Here is a 14,919-nt window from a genome sequence, read left to right as displayed (position 1 = left end):
TCTTGGATTATTACGAACAGCATTGCACGTAGGGTGAAATGCTCACGTTTGTATTCATCCCACACTCGTATGCCATCTTTCCATAGTACAAGGAGATCTTCAAGCTATGGTTAGAGATACACATCGATATCATTGTCAGGTTGACTCAGCCCACTAATTAGCAAAGGCATCATAAGAAACGTTTGCTTCATACACAGCCAAGATGGATGGTTATAGATACATAGAGTCACGGGCCAAGTGCTATGACTATTGCTCATATTGCCAGAAGAATTCATCCCATCCGTACTCAATCCAAATCATATATTCCTCACTTCAGCTTTGAATTCCTTGTATTTTGTATCGAAGTTTCTCCATTGCATTCTATCAATAGGATGTCTAAGCACTCCGCCTTTCTTGCGCCCTTCGGTGTGCCAATGCATCAACTCGGTATTCGCTTTGTTGGTAAATAATCGCTTCAGACGAGAGATTATAGGGAAATACCAAACCATCTTAATGGAGGGTCTTTTATCCTTACTCTTCTCCCTTACATCATCGCTATCGATATCGTGAACATTGCTCTTGTACCATGATGCACTACAAATGCGACACGCTTCTAAGTTTGCATCCCTATTGTGAAACAACATGCAGCCGTTTTGACATGCATGTATTTTGTATACTTCCAACCCCAAAGTGAAAATAATCTATTTGGTGTGGTACGTATTTTTAGGCAACTTGTTGCCCTCTAGAAGCAAGTCCCACAAGAATCGTACCAACTTGTTGAACCCTTATCAGACCAACTATTGCTAGATTTCATTTGCAGCAATATCAGCACAACATGCAGCTTGTTGTGCTCTTTCTTGCAGCCCAGGAACACCGGTGTTTTATAGTCCTCTATCATGTACTAGAACTTTTCTGTTGCCTATCACTGGTGTAGTCTCCCTCTACATTACGCAACATTTCATCTAGGTCATCATCATCGCTGCAGATAAAAGTATCTTCTAACGCCGACATATCAATGTCTTTGTCATTCGTTATATCGTTGCCTCTATCTTCCTCGATTGTGGGGTACTCTTCATGCACAACCTCCTCATGTTCACCGTGCTCGGTCCAGCAGATATAGCCAGGCTTGAAACCCCTGTGAAATAAGTGTGCACGGATCTGCTCTATGCCTAAGAACTGCTTCTCATTCTTGCAATCAACGCACGAATAGCATATATAGTGATCATCACACTTATTTTTTGTCTTTCTATACATCGCGGTAGCCCTCAAAAAAGCATCCACGCCATGAAAAAACTCTAGGCCCTGACGGTCATACTTATACATCCATGTCCGGTCCATCTGCAAATTTATGATTATCATTACGTTTTAGCAATAAATAAAAAAACCAATGAAATGATAACCATGCAATATTTCAAAATGCACATCTAATTTATTGAATTACCTCGCATCTTGATTCCTCTATGTTAGATGGCACATCACCTTCCAGCACTTGGTCTGGGTCGCAGGACCTACCTTCTAAATATTGTCACGTCCGCTTGCGACTAATGGGTGGATTTACCATCCCTACAGCACAATATTCATATTCAATATGTTGATCTATTTAGAGGTGATTTTAATCTTTTTTTGGATTTCTCCTTAATTAGTCATAGAACTAATAATTTATAGCACGGTTAATGGAATGAAGGAATTTCAGTACACTTTCCGGATTGCATGTATTTTTAACATGTATATTACATCAATGTGAACACAACAAAATTTGTTTCACTGTTTCCCGAGCTCTAATTATTTTCTATGCATTTTATAATCTTTCAATTGATTAAACAGTACAAAAGATATCCATTTTGTCATTTCTCTAAAGTGTTGTATGCTAAATACAAATAACAATGCATCACAATGAGTATGATGACATGCAAGCAAAGATACCCCACAGCGCATGAAGACAGTGGAGATACAAGGCATCATGGCATGAGTTTGAAAGCATCAAAGATTTTTTCTTAATTTTAATTATTATTAATCATTCAATAAATCCCAAGATTAATTGAGCTTACAAAGAAGCTAAATCCTAAAAAGAAAACTAATTATGTTTAATATGATGGCTAGTATTTTTAATGAACAGAGCATAAACTAACAAGATTAACAAATTTTATTTCACCAATTTTGGACTTACCAATAATTAATTATGAATTACCTAAGTTTAAACACATTTAAATAATTAAAGGGATTTTAGTACATATATCATGGCAACTAGTATTTTTTATATCTAGATCATGATAAACTAGAGTTAAAAAATTGGTTTCACTATTTTTGGAGCTATATTTAATTTCCTATGCATTTTGTAAGTTTTAGAAGATTTAATGGTTGAACAATAATTATGTTTGGCAATTTTTGAATTAACCGATTATTAAAAGGCCCTAGTTCCATTTTCACCTGGGGCTGGCTAGCCACCATCACTGGCCGTGAAGCCGAGCTGAGCTGAGCTGACCCGAGTCAAAATCAACCCGCGCCCGGCAGTGAACGGCGGCGCGACTCAGCTAACGAGCTGCACCAGCGCACTCACGCAAACTAGCCTAAGGCATAGGTGGTCAACGAAGATGGCCGGAAGGCGGCCAGTGGCGAGCGACAGCAAAAATGGCACTACCGAGAACACCTAGAGCATCTACATGAGCGTCTGGTCTCAACGGCGTGCCTAATGGCTGATGGGCCCAGCTACGGCTCGGTCGGTGGCGAACACACACGGGCAGCGGCTGTAGCGAAAATGGCCTTATTAGGTCATGATGTGATTTTGATGATTAATGACAATAGTCATTGGGACTAACATGTTTGTCAAGAATATATGTTAGTATGTCTCATTGATGCAATACATCAAGAAGCCACCGTAGCCCGGACAAAGTTTGATTGATTTGAAAAAAGTCCCAGAGAAATTGTTTTCACCGGAAGGTCTGGTGCTGGAAGAATTGTACTCACCAAAGCATTATGTTCAGAGGCAGTTTGCCTCACTAGATGATCCGGTGATAAAGAGTGTACACGTCGAAGTAATTCTATCGGAAAGAGTCAGAGTGGATTGCACTCACCGGAAGGTTCGATGATCAAAAGATATGTACACCGGACTAATTCTTGCAGAGAAGAATCCAAGCGCAGAAGATCAAAGATCTGCTCACCGGATAGTCCGGTGATAAAGTGACGCACACTAGAGGCTTCACCAGAGCATTTAACAGAGTGTGTGAAAAACCCAGAAAAAAAGAAGTTCTACACACCGGAAGGTCCGGTGATGAAGTGATGCACACCAGAGGCTTCACCGGAGCATTTAACAGAAGGTGTGGAAAATTCAGAAAAGGAGAAGTTCAACACACTGGAAGGTCCGGCGATGAAGACAATAAACGTCGGAGCAACTTACACAGAGAGGCTATCAAAGATGAGAAGGCTCAAGTGTACTCATCGGATAGTTCGGTGATGGATTGAAGATTACACCGGACAATCTGGTGTTCAGAAGAACTCTGAGTGGAGTTCTAACGGCTAGTTTCTGAGAATGTACACATCGGATGGTCCGGTGCTTGTACCTCTGTTAACGCCGGATCATTCAGTGTTCACAGAATATGTGATCCGTTGGGATACGGCTAGGCCGCAGGGTTGAGGCTATAAATACCCCTCCACTCATTCATTTGAAGTTGCTGGAGTCCAAAGAAGCCCTTGTACACCTAAGAAGACATCCAAGCCATCCAAGAACATAAAGTGTTCATCCAAGGCAACTAAGCACACCATTAGTGAGTGATTAGTGTTTATAGGCCTAGAGAGAATAGTTGTTAGGTGTTGCAACCTAGAGTGTGGATCAAGGAGTGATCCAAAAGTGTACCGAGAGGTACACCGGTGCCTTAGAGTTTTTGTGACTCGCCGGTAACTTGTTGACCCTCCGACTTAGTGTGGAGCGATGACAAGAGGATTGTGCGGTGACACGAAGGCCCTTGTCTTTGTGACTAAAGCTCCTATGTGAATACGGCGTAGAAGTGACCAGAAGAGAGGTTAGTGGTGAGATCTCGTCTTGGTGGCTTGCTGGCTCATCATGCTTGAGGCGTTGTCTTGGTGACTTGGTATCTCAAGAACTGTGACTGGAAGAGACTTGATGACCAGGAGCATATCTTTTGTGGAGCTCCAACTTGGACTAGGGGTGGCTTATGTGCCACCGATACCATGGGATACAAATTCCTCGTGCCAAGTTTGTCTCTCTACCTCATTTACATTTTTGCATTTACTTACTTGCAATTTACATTGCAATTCTCTTAAGCGGTAGAATAGACATACTAGATAAGCCTAGAGCACAGTTAGATAGAAATTGAGAGTTAGATAGAAATTGAGATAAGCTTATCTTGTGAAAGTTTTGGAGCCAATAGTTTTTAAGTGTCCTAATTCACCCCTCCCCCCCCCCTCTTAGGACGTCCTTGATTCCCTTCAGTGGCTGCTCGACCAACGTGGAGACCTGTGCCGGCATCGGGCACACCGGAAAGTGACGTTCGCTAAAGGAAGAGAGCAACTCAAGGAAGCTCACCACGGGCTCGGTCACAAAGGAGGAGGTCGGAGGTGATAGCACGGCGGTGAGGTGGCGGAAAGGGGCACCAGCATTAGGGGGAGAAGAAGGCGTCTTTTATAGACTATAGATTTATTAGTGCCAGCCCGTAATACTCAGTATAAGTGTCGGTTAATGGTTATCAGCCAACACTGAAGTATCAGTATCAGTGCCAGTTCAACCCAGCTCGATTGTTGATCGAGCGCGAGAAGTTACAAATCAGCATTGATACTTCATCAGTGTCGATTCTATCCTAACTATCACTGATGGGGTGACTCGGATGACCCTTTCTGTTATAGTGAGCCACCATGTTACTCTATGTTGTCGTCGTGCACTCGCTGGCCACCATTGCTGGCGTGCCGCCATCCGCTCACCAGTTACTGCCCTGCCATCGTGCTCAGTGCGAACTTGAGACCATACAGATTTGACAACACCAGCCCAGCCATAGAAGATCCCAAATACCTCAGTCGATCTTGTGTGGCACAATACAACCACTGGTGACATCATGACATCAGCAATGACATCAGTGTTGATATCAACAAGAATGCGCACCTAGGTCGCGTACCAGAAAGTTTGCGCGCACAATTTTTTGGGCTGAAATTTTCTACATGGACCCACAGGAAGTTTTATTTCCTCCAGAATCTACCATATTTTTTATCTATAATTTTTTCCAACATGTTATCTACTAAGTTAAACATTGAGAAGTTCAATGGAAAGATCAATTTCTTCATATGGCAAGTTCAAATGAAAGATGTTCTCACACAAGTTAGTGTTCGAAAGGCATTGAGTGCTAAACTAGCGGGTATGTCAAATGACACATGGGAGGAATTATATCGCAAAGCACTCTCCTCCATGCAACTCAATTTGTCTATAGATCTTCTAGATGAAGTCATTAACGAGACGATTATCGCCTCATTGTGGAAGAAGCTAGAGACGTTGTACATGAAGAAAAGTCACACTAATAAATTGTGCCTCAAAGAACCCATGTGTATGATTTGCTTGGCAGAGGTTACCTCCATTCAGTCTCATTTTAATTAGTTTAATTCACTCATCATTGATCTTGAGAAGTTAGAAGTGGAACTTGATGATGACAACAAGGCTATTCTTCTGGTTGTCTATTTAACTGCTACCTTTAAACATTTCAAAGAATTTATGCTTTTATGGCAATCATGATACCCTTAGTTTTGAGAATGTCAAATTAAATTTGTTGTCTAAGGAGAAATTTGATGTTGATTCTCATTTTGAGGTTAATGTTGATGGTTTAATTGTTAGAAGTAGATCATCCATATAGACAATTCTTCTATATCAATATACAAATCTAAATCAATAGAGCATAATCAAGACTTATTTTCGTTATTGCATGAAAGATACTCATGATATTTCCCAGCGCTTAAAGTTGAAAAGGTAGGAAGAAAGAGTCGAGCTCAAAAAGAAAAATCTGCTAAGGTTAGTTTTGTTGAAAATAAAACTGATGGTCAGGCGCTAATCAGCACTACTAGTTTAAGGAATTGAACTACTTAGATTATTAATTTGGCTTGCACTTTTCATATATGCAATATAAAGAGCGGTTCTCCACTTATGATCATGTTGGTAGTGGCGATGTTTTGATTGGTGATGAGTCTCCAGTTGAAATTGCTGGAATTGATTCTGTTCAAATTACAACTAATGATAGCATTGTTAAGACCCTTACAAATGTACACCATGTTCTCATAATGAAGATAAATATTATTTCTTTGGGCACCATTAAATTTTTGGGATATAAATATATTGGTGAAAATGATGTTCTTAAGATTTCAAAAGGCAATCTTGAAGCGCTAAAAGCCAATAGAAACAATAGTCTTTATGAATTGCAAGGATCTACATTTACAAGTGTTACATTGTTTCTACTATTGTATCGGATCATTTCATCATCAAGCTTCGGCATATGTGCTTGGGTCATATGAGTGAGAAAGGTATGCATCTCCTATGTAAGAAAGGTCTTTTAGATGATATTGGCAAAATTGATTTTGTGAGCATTTTGTTTCTAGCAAAAAAAAAGATGGTTAGTTTTAGTACCGCAACTTATCAGACTAAAGTAATTCCTGATCATATTCATTCTGATCTTTGGGGTAAGTCAAAGTTTCATTCTATTGGTGGATGTAATTATATGATAATATTCATTGATGATTTTTCTCACAAAGTTTAGGTTTGTTTCTTGAAACATAAGAATGAAGCTCTTTCCGTGTTCCAAAAGTGGAAAGTTTTGATGGAAAATAAATCTGGTAGAAAAATCTAGAAACTTAGGACTGATAATTGGAATTTTGCAGTGATGAGTTTGATAAATTTTATGCTAATCATGGTATTGCAAGATATTTAACTTTATAGGAATCCCTTAGCAGAATGGTGTGGTAGAGCATATGAATCACACTCTTCTGGAAAGAGCCCATTAGATGCTTTCAAATGTAGGCCAATGGAATAAGCGTGCTTTGTGGGCTAAGACTGTTTCTATTGCTTGTTATTTGAATAATGGCTTTCCAAATTCAGCCATTAATTTTCATATTCTAAAAGATGTTTGGTCAGGTAAACCAGTTGATTATTTTAATTTAAGAAGTTTTTATTATTGTGCTTATGCTTAGTTAGCATTGAGAAATTAGAACCTAGAGAAAGAAAATGCATATTTGTTGGATACGATTCGGATATCAAATGATATCATTTATGGTGTTTTGATTATCACAAATTGACCGTTAGTATTGGATAGTGATAATGTGGGCAGTTAATCCACAACTGAATTTGAAATTGATGAAGCTGTTACAAGGAATGCATAATTTTATGTAGTTTTACCTAACATTGATAATGATTCTTCAATTACTCCTACTCCACTGCTAGTTTCTGATTCATCATCTTCTAATGATAATGATCATTGTATTGCTCGACATAGAACAAGAAGGAATATTCAATTGCCTACTAGAAATCGTGACACTGACGATATAGCTTGTTATGCTCTTCTTGTTGTGCAAAAGATATTCATGATATTGTTGAGCCTTCTTATTTCAAAGCTATCTCATGTAAAAATTCTTCTAAGTGGTTAATAGCTATGAATGAAGAAATTGAGAGCCATCATAAAAATCATGCATGAGATTTGAAAGAGCTTCCATAAGGTAAGAAACATTTAATGTGCAAATAGATTTATAAGAAGAAGGAATATATTTATGGAATTGAACTTGCAAGATGGAAAGCTCGTTTAGTACTAAAGATTTTGACCAAAGGGAAGGTATTGACTTCAGTGAAGTTTTTCTCTTGTTGTACGTCACCCTTCTATTCGGGTGATGTTTGCCTTTGTTGCTTTGTTTGATTTGGAATTAGAGCAACTTGATGTTAAAACTGCTTTCTTACATGGAGATTTAGAAGATGAGATTTCTATGATACAACCTAAAGGTTTTGCTGCTCCTGGAAATGTGCATTTAGTTTGTCATTTGAAAATATCTCTTTATGGTTTTAAACGAGCTCCTAAGTAGTGGTATAAAAGGTTTGATTATTTTTATGATTGTACAACAATATTCCCATAATTATGATAATTGTGTTTACTTTGAACAATTGTCCAATGGATGTTTCATTTATCTGTTGCTCTATGTTGATGATATGCTTATTATTTTTCATGAGTAGTCATTGATTAATCAGTTGAAGCTCAACTTAGTTGTGAATTTGAGATGAAAGATCTTAGTTCTGGCAAGGAAATTCTTGGCATGGAAATTCAGCCTGATCGCAAGGCTGGTAAATTATTTTTATCTTAAAAAATTTACATTGAGAAGATACTTGACAAATTTCATCTCGATAATTGCAAACCTATTTCTACACATTTTAGTTGACACTTTAAGTTATCTTCAAGTCAATGTCCTACTAATAAAGAAGTGCCAGTATAGTTGGAAATCTCATGTATACTATAATTTACACTCGACCATTCCTTACGCTAGTACAGTTGGAAATCTTATGTATACTATAATTTACACTCGACCAGATTTAGCTCATGCAGTTTGTGTGATTAGCAAATTTATGCAAACTACTAGCAAAGAACATTAGAATGATGTTAAGTGGATTCTTTGTTATTTGAAAGGTATTTCTAATTTTTGCTTGATGTTTGATAAGAATAAAGTGAAGGCAATTGATGTTATCGGGTTTGTTGATTCCAATTATGCTAATGATCTTGATAAATCAAGGTCTATTTCTAGATATATATTCTCTCTGTGTGATTCAACCATCAGTTGGAAAGCTTCACTTTACTCTGTTACTATTAGACCATCTTCAATCATATTCCTTTTATTTCGTTCCCTTCCTGATTCCCCTCCTCGTTTCCATGCCCTTTATTTTCTCTCATCTCCAACAACTTCCCTTCAAAAGGATTTATGAAGGGAAAGGAAAGAGAATCCCGGGGTGGAGGGAATAGAGGAGAGAATCCCTTCGTGAAGGGAAGTGTTGGAACGCTGAAAGGAACAAGAATCCCTTCCCGAAGGGAACCGAGCTCGTGAAGGGAAGCCGTTAGAGATGGTCTTATTTCTATTACTAAAGCAGAATATATTTTAGCTATTGAAGGTGTCAATGAAGCTATTTTGTTATGAGGTCTGATTTCTGAACTTGGTGTTCCGCATGATATTAATAATATTTATTTTGATAGCCAAAATGCTATTTTGTTTGACTAACAATGATATGTTCCATGTCAAGACAAAGTACATTGATAACAAGCACCATTTATTTGTGATATTATTGCATTAAGAGCAAGTTATTAGGGAAAAGATACATACTGACGACAATCCCATAAATATATTTACTGAGTCACTCTCTAATACTAAATTCAAGCATTACGTGGACTTAGTAGATATTCGTGGTGCTTAGCAGCCCTTCAGGGTTTCGGAGACAACTTCTTGAAAAATATATTTATAGGGATTTTGAGTCAAATGGAGGTTTGTTAGATATTATGCCTTAAAGGTAGTGTTCTAGTTATATACAACTTCAAAAAAAAACGCCTATAAATATGAGTCACCTCTGTATTTATAACATGTACCTACATAATAGAAATTTGTCTTCCGTAATTTTTTACCTCTGTATTGAAAGGTTTTTCCATGTTAAATTTCATATCCACGATACAATCTTACCTAACACCACATACGTCATTGCCTCTTGCGCCTTCACCCTACACCTGATGAGGAGGAAGGAAGGAACTAAGATAATTGGGGGTGTGAGGGGATGGGTAAGGAGTCATCTTGAAGTACGAATGATTCTGGAGTATAATTTCTGATCTGACATCCACAACTTTTTATTGGTATTTCTCAAGCCATCTTTTTGCAATAGAATCTCTCAGTTGGGGACTTAATACCTACACATGTCTAATTTCTGAACATATAATGAAGCTTTTTTATATAACCAAAAACAGATAATGAAGCAAAATTAACGATGACAGATAAAAACAAAACAAATTTGGAGAAGAACTGACCACAAATATAAGCCTGTGCTAATAATATTTGGAGAAATTTTAAATTATGTCCAGCAGCATTTGGACAGCCCATTGGACACATAAAGCGGGGCCGTCGGCCAATCAGGGGGAGAACGCAATCCCAAGAAATTCTAATGAAGCTTTCTTAATTGCCATTTGATGCCGCAATTAGCTGTGCCCCTAACGGTTAATTCACACTTTGCATGATGCGTTTTGATACTAGCCCTGCATGCCTAGACAGGTCCAAGCAGGGAGAGGTGCGATCCGGCCAGCAACAGGTGGTTCATTTAAAGACCCCACATGGCATGGACTCGATCGACGCATACGGTGCCGGCAGATTCCGGCTCGAACCCCCTCCCAAGTTTATTAAAGTCAAGATCGCACCCCCCCCCCCTACCCTTAACATGAATTTAATGCCCAAATCCAGGTCAAAACTTGCAGCCTCTACAATGCTGCACGCCAAAAAAAAAAGGATCGAATATCTTTTACTTTTAAAAATAAAGTCTTGCAGGTACTAACAGTCTACCACTGGCCACTGGTTCTGGTAGTGTTTGCATGGCTAGCTGTTGCACTTGCATTGCAGATCTCCCTCCGAATCACATCTATAAAACCCTCCCAGTGGCCTTGCCGATTCTTTACTCTGGAGTCTAGAGTCTGGAGTTTGTAGTACAGCAGTAGCCCGTGGTGTGAGCTGAGCTACTCACTACTACTCTCCACTGTATCTCTACTATCCTCAAGCTCAACCAGCTAAGCTAGTCCACAGTGTAAGCTGAGCTGAGCTGAGCTGATCTCTAGGCACCAGAGTGTGTGCTCTTGTGAGAATGTGTGTGTGAGAGTCTGTGTGCATTGCCTCATCCGAGGAAGAGTCGTCACCATTCTTGGATCTGAAGCTTACAAGGCTTCTCTCATCAGGTTACAAGGTCAGTAATTCCTTGCTCACTTGTTTGTAATTGGATTTTTTTTGCATTTCTTCAGTTGACCTTCTCTTCTCTTTAGCCTCTGAGGATTCTAAAAAATTGTACCTAGATTGTGTTTTGCAATTTGTTGAGTTCTTTTGATGTATTTTTGTAGGTGAGTAAGTTCATCGAGGTAAGAACTGAAGATCTAGGCAACAGCAGCAGCTAGCACCATCACTTCACTAGCACAAGCAAGGTCCTTGAAGGCCAAGCAGAAGAGGCAGGAAGCAACTTCACATGTTGTGGTGTTCTTGGGAGCCACAGGCTTGACGGCTGCGCTTCCAAGAGCTCACTCATCGACGCGCGCTTCACTCAGGTGAACGAATAAACAGCAATGGCGCCGCCGCCAAGCACGTGGTGGGGCAGCGATGAGCAGCGCGGCACGCCGGTAGTCGTGAAGATGGATAGCCCCTACTCCCTCGTCGAGATCGACGGGCCCGGCATGCAGGCGTCCGAGAAGGCCCGCGGCAAGAACGCCAAGCAGTTCACGTGGGTGCTGCTCCTGCGCGCGCACCGCGCCGTCGGGTGCGTCGCCTGGCTCGCCGCGGGCTTCTGGGGCGTCCTCGCCGCCGTGAACCGCCGGGTGCGCCGCAGCCGCGATGCGGACGCCGAGCCGGACGCTGAGGCCTCCGGTCGCGGCAGGATCATGCTGGGGTTCCTGCGGGCGTTCCTGCTGGTCTCCCTCGCCATGCTCGCCTTCGAGACCATCGCCTACCTCAAAGGGTGGCACTTCCCGAAGCACCTTCCGGGGAACCTGCAGGAGCTGGAGGAGCACCTGCGCCACCTCCCCGAGAACCTGCGGCAGCTGCCGGAGCACCTCCGCGTGCCGGAGCGGCGGGAGATCGAGGGGTGGCTGCACCGGGCCTACGTGGCGTGGCTGGACTTCCGCATCGACTACATCGCCTGGGCCATCCAGAAGCTGTCCGCCTTCTGCATCGTCCTCTTCATGGTGCAGTCCGTCGACCGCATCGTCCTCTGCTTCGGCTGCTTCTGGATCAAGCTCCGCGGCATCAAGCCCCGCGCCAACGTCTCCTCCTCCTCCGGCAGACCCCGCGGCAGGAAGAACGCCGCTGACGTCGAGAGCGGCAACGCCGATGATGACGCCGACGGCTACTTCCCCATGGTCCTCGTCCAGATGCCCATGTGCAACGAGAAAGAGGTCAGTACTCGGTGCTTCTTCTACCTTTAATTTGCACGTGCCAAGAATGCACCATGAAGTAAACAACAATGCATGACCATGGAGTCCATCTGCAGGTGTACGAGACGTCGATCTCGCACGTGTGCCAGATGGACTGGCCGCGGGGTCGGATGCTGATCCAGGTTCTGGACGACTCGGACGATGAGGTGTGCCAGATGCTGATCAAGGCGGAAGTAACCAAGTGGAGCCAGCGCGGCGTCAACATCATCTACCGCCACCGCCTGTCACGCACCGGGTACAAGGCCGGCAACCTCAAGTCCGCCATGAGCTGCGACTACGTCAAGGACTACGAGTTCGTCACCATCTTCGACGCCGACTTCCAGCCCAACCCGGACTTCCTCAAGCTCACCGTCCCCCATTTCAAGGTATTCTACATCGATCTCCTCACATCCGAGTATCAGATCTCAACGTTGATGCAAGTATAATATCATGTCTATATAAACAGTGTGCAGTTCTAGTAGCTTGAGATTGATGTATACTATTCCATAAACATGTGATATGGTGACTTGGTTCATGAGCCTAATAAAAGCCATGACTTCAAGATCTGTATTAACGAATAATAGTCTGTTTAGTGCATTTCTCAAGAAAAAAAATAGATGGTCACGTGTTGAACACCATTGGGACATGAGACAAGAAAGTGTCATACTAAAGCAAGCCAGACCTTAGATTTGTTTGACTTGGGCTTTTGATTAATTGGTTAGTACACTCAGCTTTAATGACGACAACAAAAAAGAACACCTTAATGACCTCGACCATAAGAATATGTTAATCTGGATCCACTTGTCAGTGAGAAAATCTTATCGTTGACTAACACGTGGTGCGGCCCCACCTGACGGGGACTAACTGAAACGGTGCAGGGGAACCCGGAGCTGGGTCTGGTCCAGGCGCGGTGGAGCTTCGTGAACAAGGACGAGAACCTGCTGACACGGCTGCAGAACATCAACCTGTGCTTCCACTTCGAGGTCGAGCAGCAGGTCAACGGCGTCTACCTCAACTTCTTCGGCTTCAATGGCACCGCCGGGGTGTGGCGCATCGAGGCCCTGGAGGACTCAGGCGGCTGGATGGAGCGCACCACGGTCGAGGACATGGACATCGCCGTCCGCGCCCACCTCAACGGCTGGAAGTTCATCTTCCTCAACGACGTCAAGGTACGGTACTGCTTTATTTGTCACGCCTCTATCTCTCTGTGCACGAGCTTTGTCGTCTATGGCTGCTTGACTCACATTGCCGTGGTTACACTACAAATGTGCAGGTCCTGTGCGAGCTGCCGGAGTCGTACGAGGCTTACCGGAAGCAGCAGCACCGGTGGCATTCCGGCCCCATGCAGCTCTTCCGCCTCTGCCTCCCAGCCATCTTCAAGTCCAAGGTAATAAGCATACACCAAGCGCACGAGTCTCCTCCAATGATTCTGTGCAGCGCTCGACCATTGAACTGAATGCATGTGTGTGCAGATCCCGTTCTGGAAGAAGGCGAATCTGGTGATGCTCTTCTTCCTGCTGCGGAAGCTGGTCCTGCCCTTCTACTCCTTCACGCTCTTCTGCGTGATCCTGCCGATGACCATGTTCGTGCCGGAGGCGGAGCTGCCCATCTGGGTCATCTGCTACGTGCCGGTGCTCATGTCGATACTGAACATCCTGCCGGCGCCCAAGTCCTTCCCCTTCGTCATCCCCTACCTCCTCTTCGAGAACACCATGTCCGTCACCAAGTTCAACGCCATGGTGTCCGGGTTGTTTCAGCTGGGGAGCTCCTACGAGTGGATCGTTACCAAGAAAGCCGGCCGCACCTCGTCCGCGTCCGACATCCTCGCGCTCGCCGAGGCGGACGCCCACGCGCCGCTGCCAGCCGCCAAGCTCGTCCGCGGCATGTCCGAGGGCGGGCTCCAGGAGTGGAGCAAACTCAGGGAGCAGGAGGCCGCCGAGTGGGCCAACAAGGAGGACGCCGCGGCAGCGTTGGCAGCTGCGTCGGCGACGCCCACCGCCGCCAAGAAGAGCAAGGCCAAGAAGCCGAACCGGATCTTCAAGAAGGAGCTGGCGCTCGCCTTCCTCCTCCTCACCGCCGCCACGCGCAGCCTTCTGTCCGCGCAGGGGCTGCACTTCTATTTCCTGTTGTTCCAGGGAGTGACGTTCCTCGCCGTCGGACTCGACCTCATCGGCGAGCAGGTCAGCTAGCGGCCACCAGAATAAAGCTAGTGGCTGCTCGTCCATGCATGAGACATCGATCCGGGGCACATGCACAGTCAGCCGATCACATGCATGCGTGCCGGTGCAGCCATGGAAGGGACTCCGATGGATGGATCGACGGGATTATTTTTTTAGCCTTTCTTCTCTTAATTTTATCCTTTTGATATATTTTGTTCAGAGACGACCAAAGAGTCTGTGTAACAACATGAACTGTTCTTCTGTGCTCTAGCTAGTGCTTCTTTGTTGCTAGGGGAGCAAGGCAAGCAAGCAAGCAGGTTGTTAATCACAATCAGATCAGCAGTACTCTATATATTCAGTAGCCTTCTTGTTTTCTTTCCACATTACATTGTGATCGATATGGTGTAACAGATACTACATGTCAATGGACAAATCAACCTTGTATGCTTCAAATGTTCGTGAGTTCGCTCCCGTGTTTTAATTGTCTTCTAGAGGATGAGTTACTCAATATTCAGCTGAGTGACTTCAGATCCAGAGAATATTCAGCCCCTCTTTATAGGGTATGTCCTTGATTAGTTCAACACTTGTTGAACCGGAAGAACCAAAACGTCTATTTGTCAACCACT

General features: G+C 43.2%; 1 protein-coding gene across 1 annotated transcript; it reads left to right on the top strand.

Moving 5' to 3' along the window:
• Positions 1 to 10,618: 10,618 nt before the first annotated feature.
• LOC133899482 (probable xyloglucan glycosyltransferase 3) lies at positions 10,619 to 14,451 on the top strand. The gene is made up of 6 exons (XM_062340463.1): positions 10,619 to 10,921; positions 11,073 to 12,116; positions 12,212 to 12,520; positions 13,013 to 13,303; positions 13,408 to 13,521; positions 13,607 to 14,451. The coding sequence occupies exons 2-6, from the start codon at positions 11,292 to 11,294 to the stop codon at positions 14,321 to 14,323; spliced, it is 2,256 nt and encodes a 751-aa protein (XP_062196447.1). The 5' UTR covers positions 10,619 to 10,921; positions 11,073 to 11,291; the 3' UTR covers positions 14,324 to 14,451.
• Positions 14,452 to 14,919: the final 468 nt, after the last annotated feature.

Source organism: Phragmites australis, chromosome 18 (assembly GCF_958298935.1).
Source record: "Phragmites australis chromosome 18, lpPhrAust1.1, whole genome shotgun sequence".
NCBI classification, from domain to species: Eukaryota; Viridiplantae; Streptophyta; class Magnoliopsida; order Poales; family Poaceae; genus Phragmites; species Phragmites australis.
The sequence above is the reverse complement of the archived record's forward strand: the minus strand, read 5'-3'. Positions and strand labels throughout refer to the sequence as shown.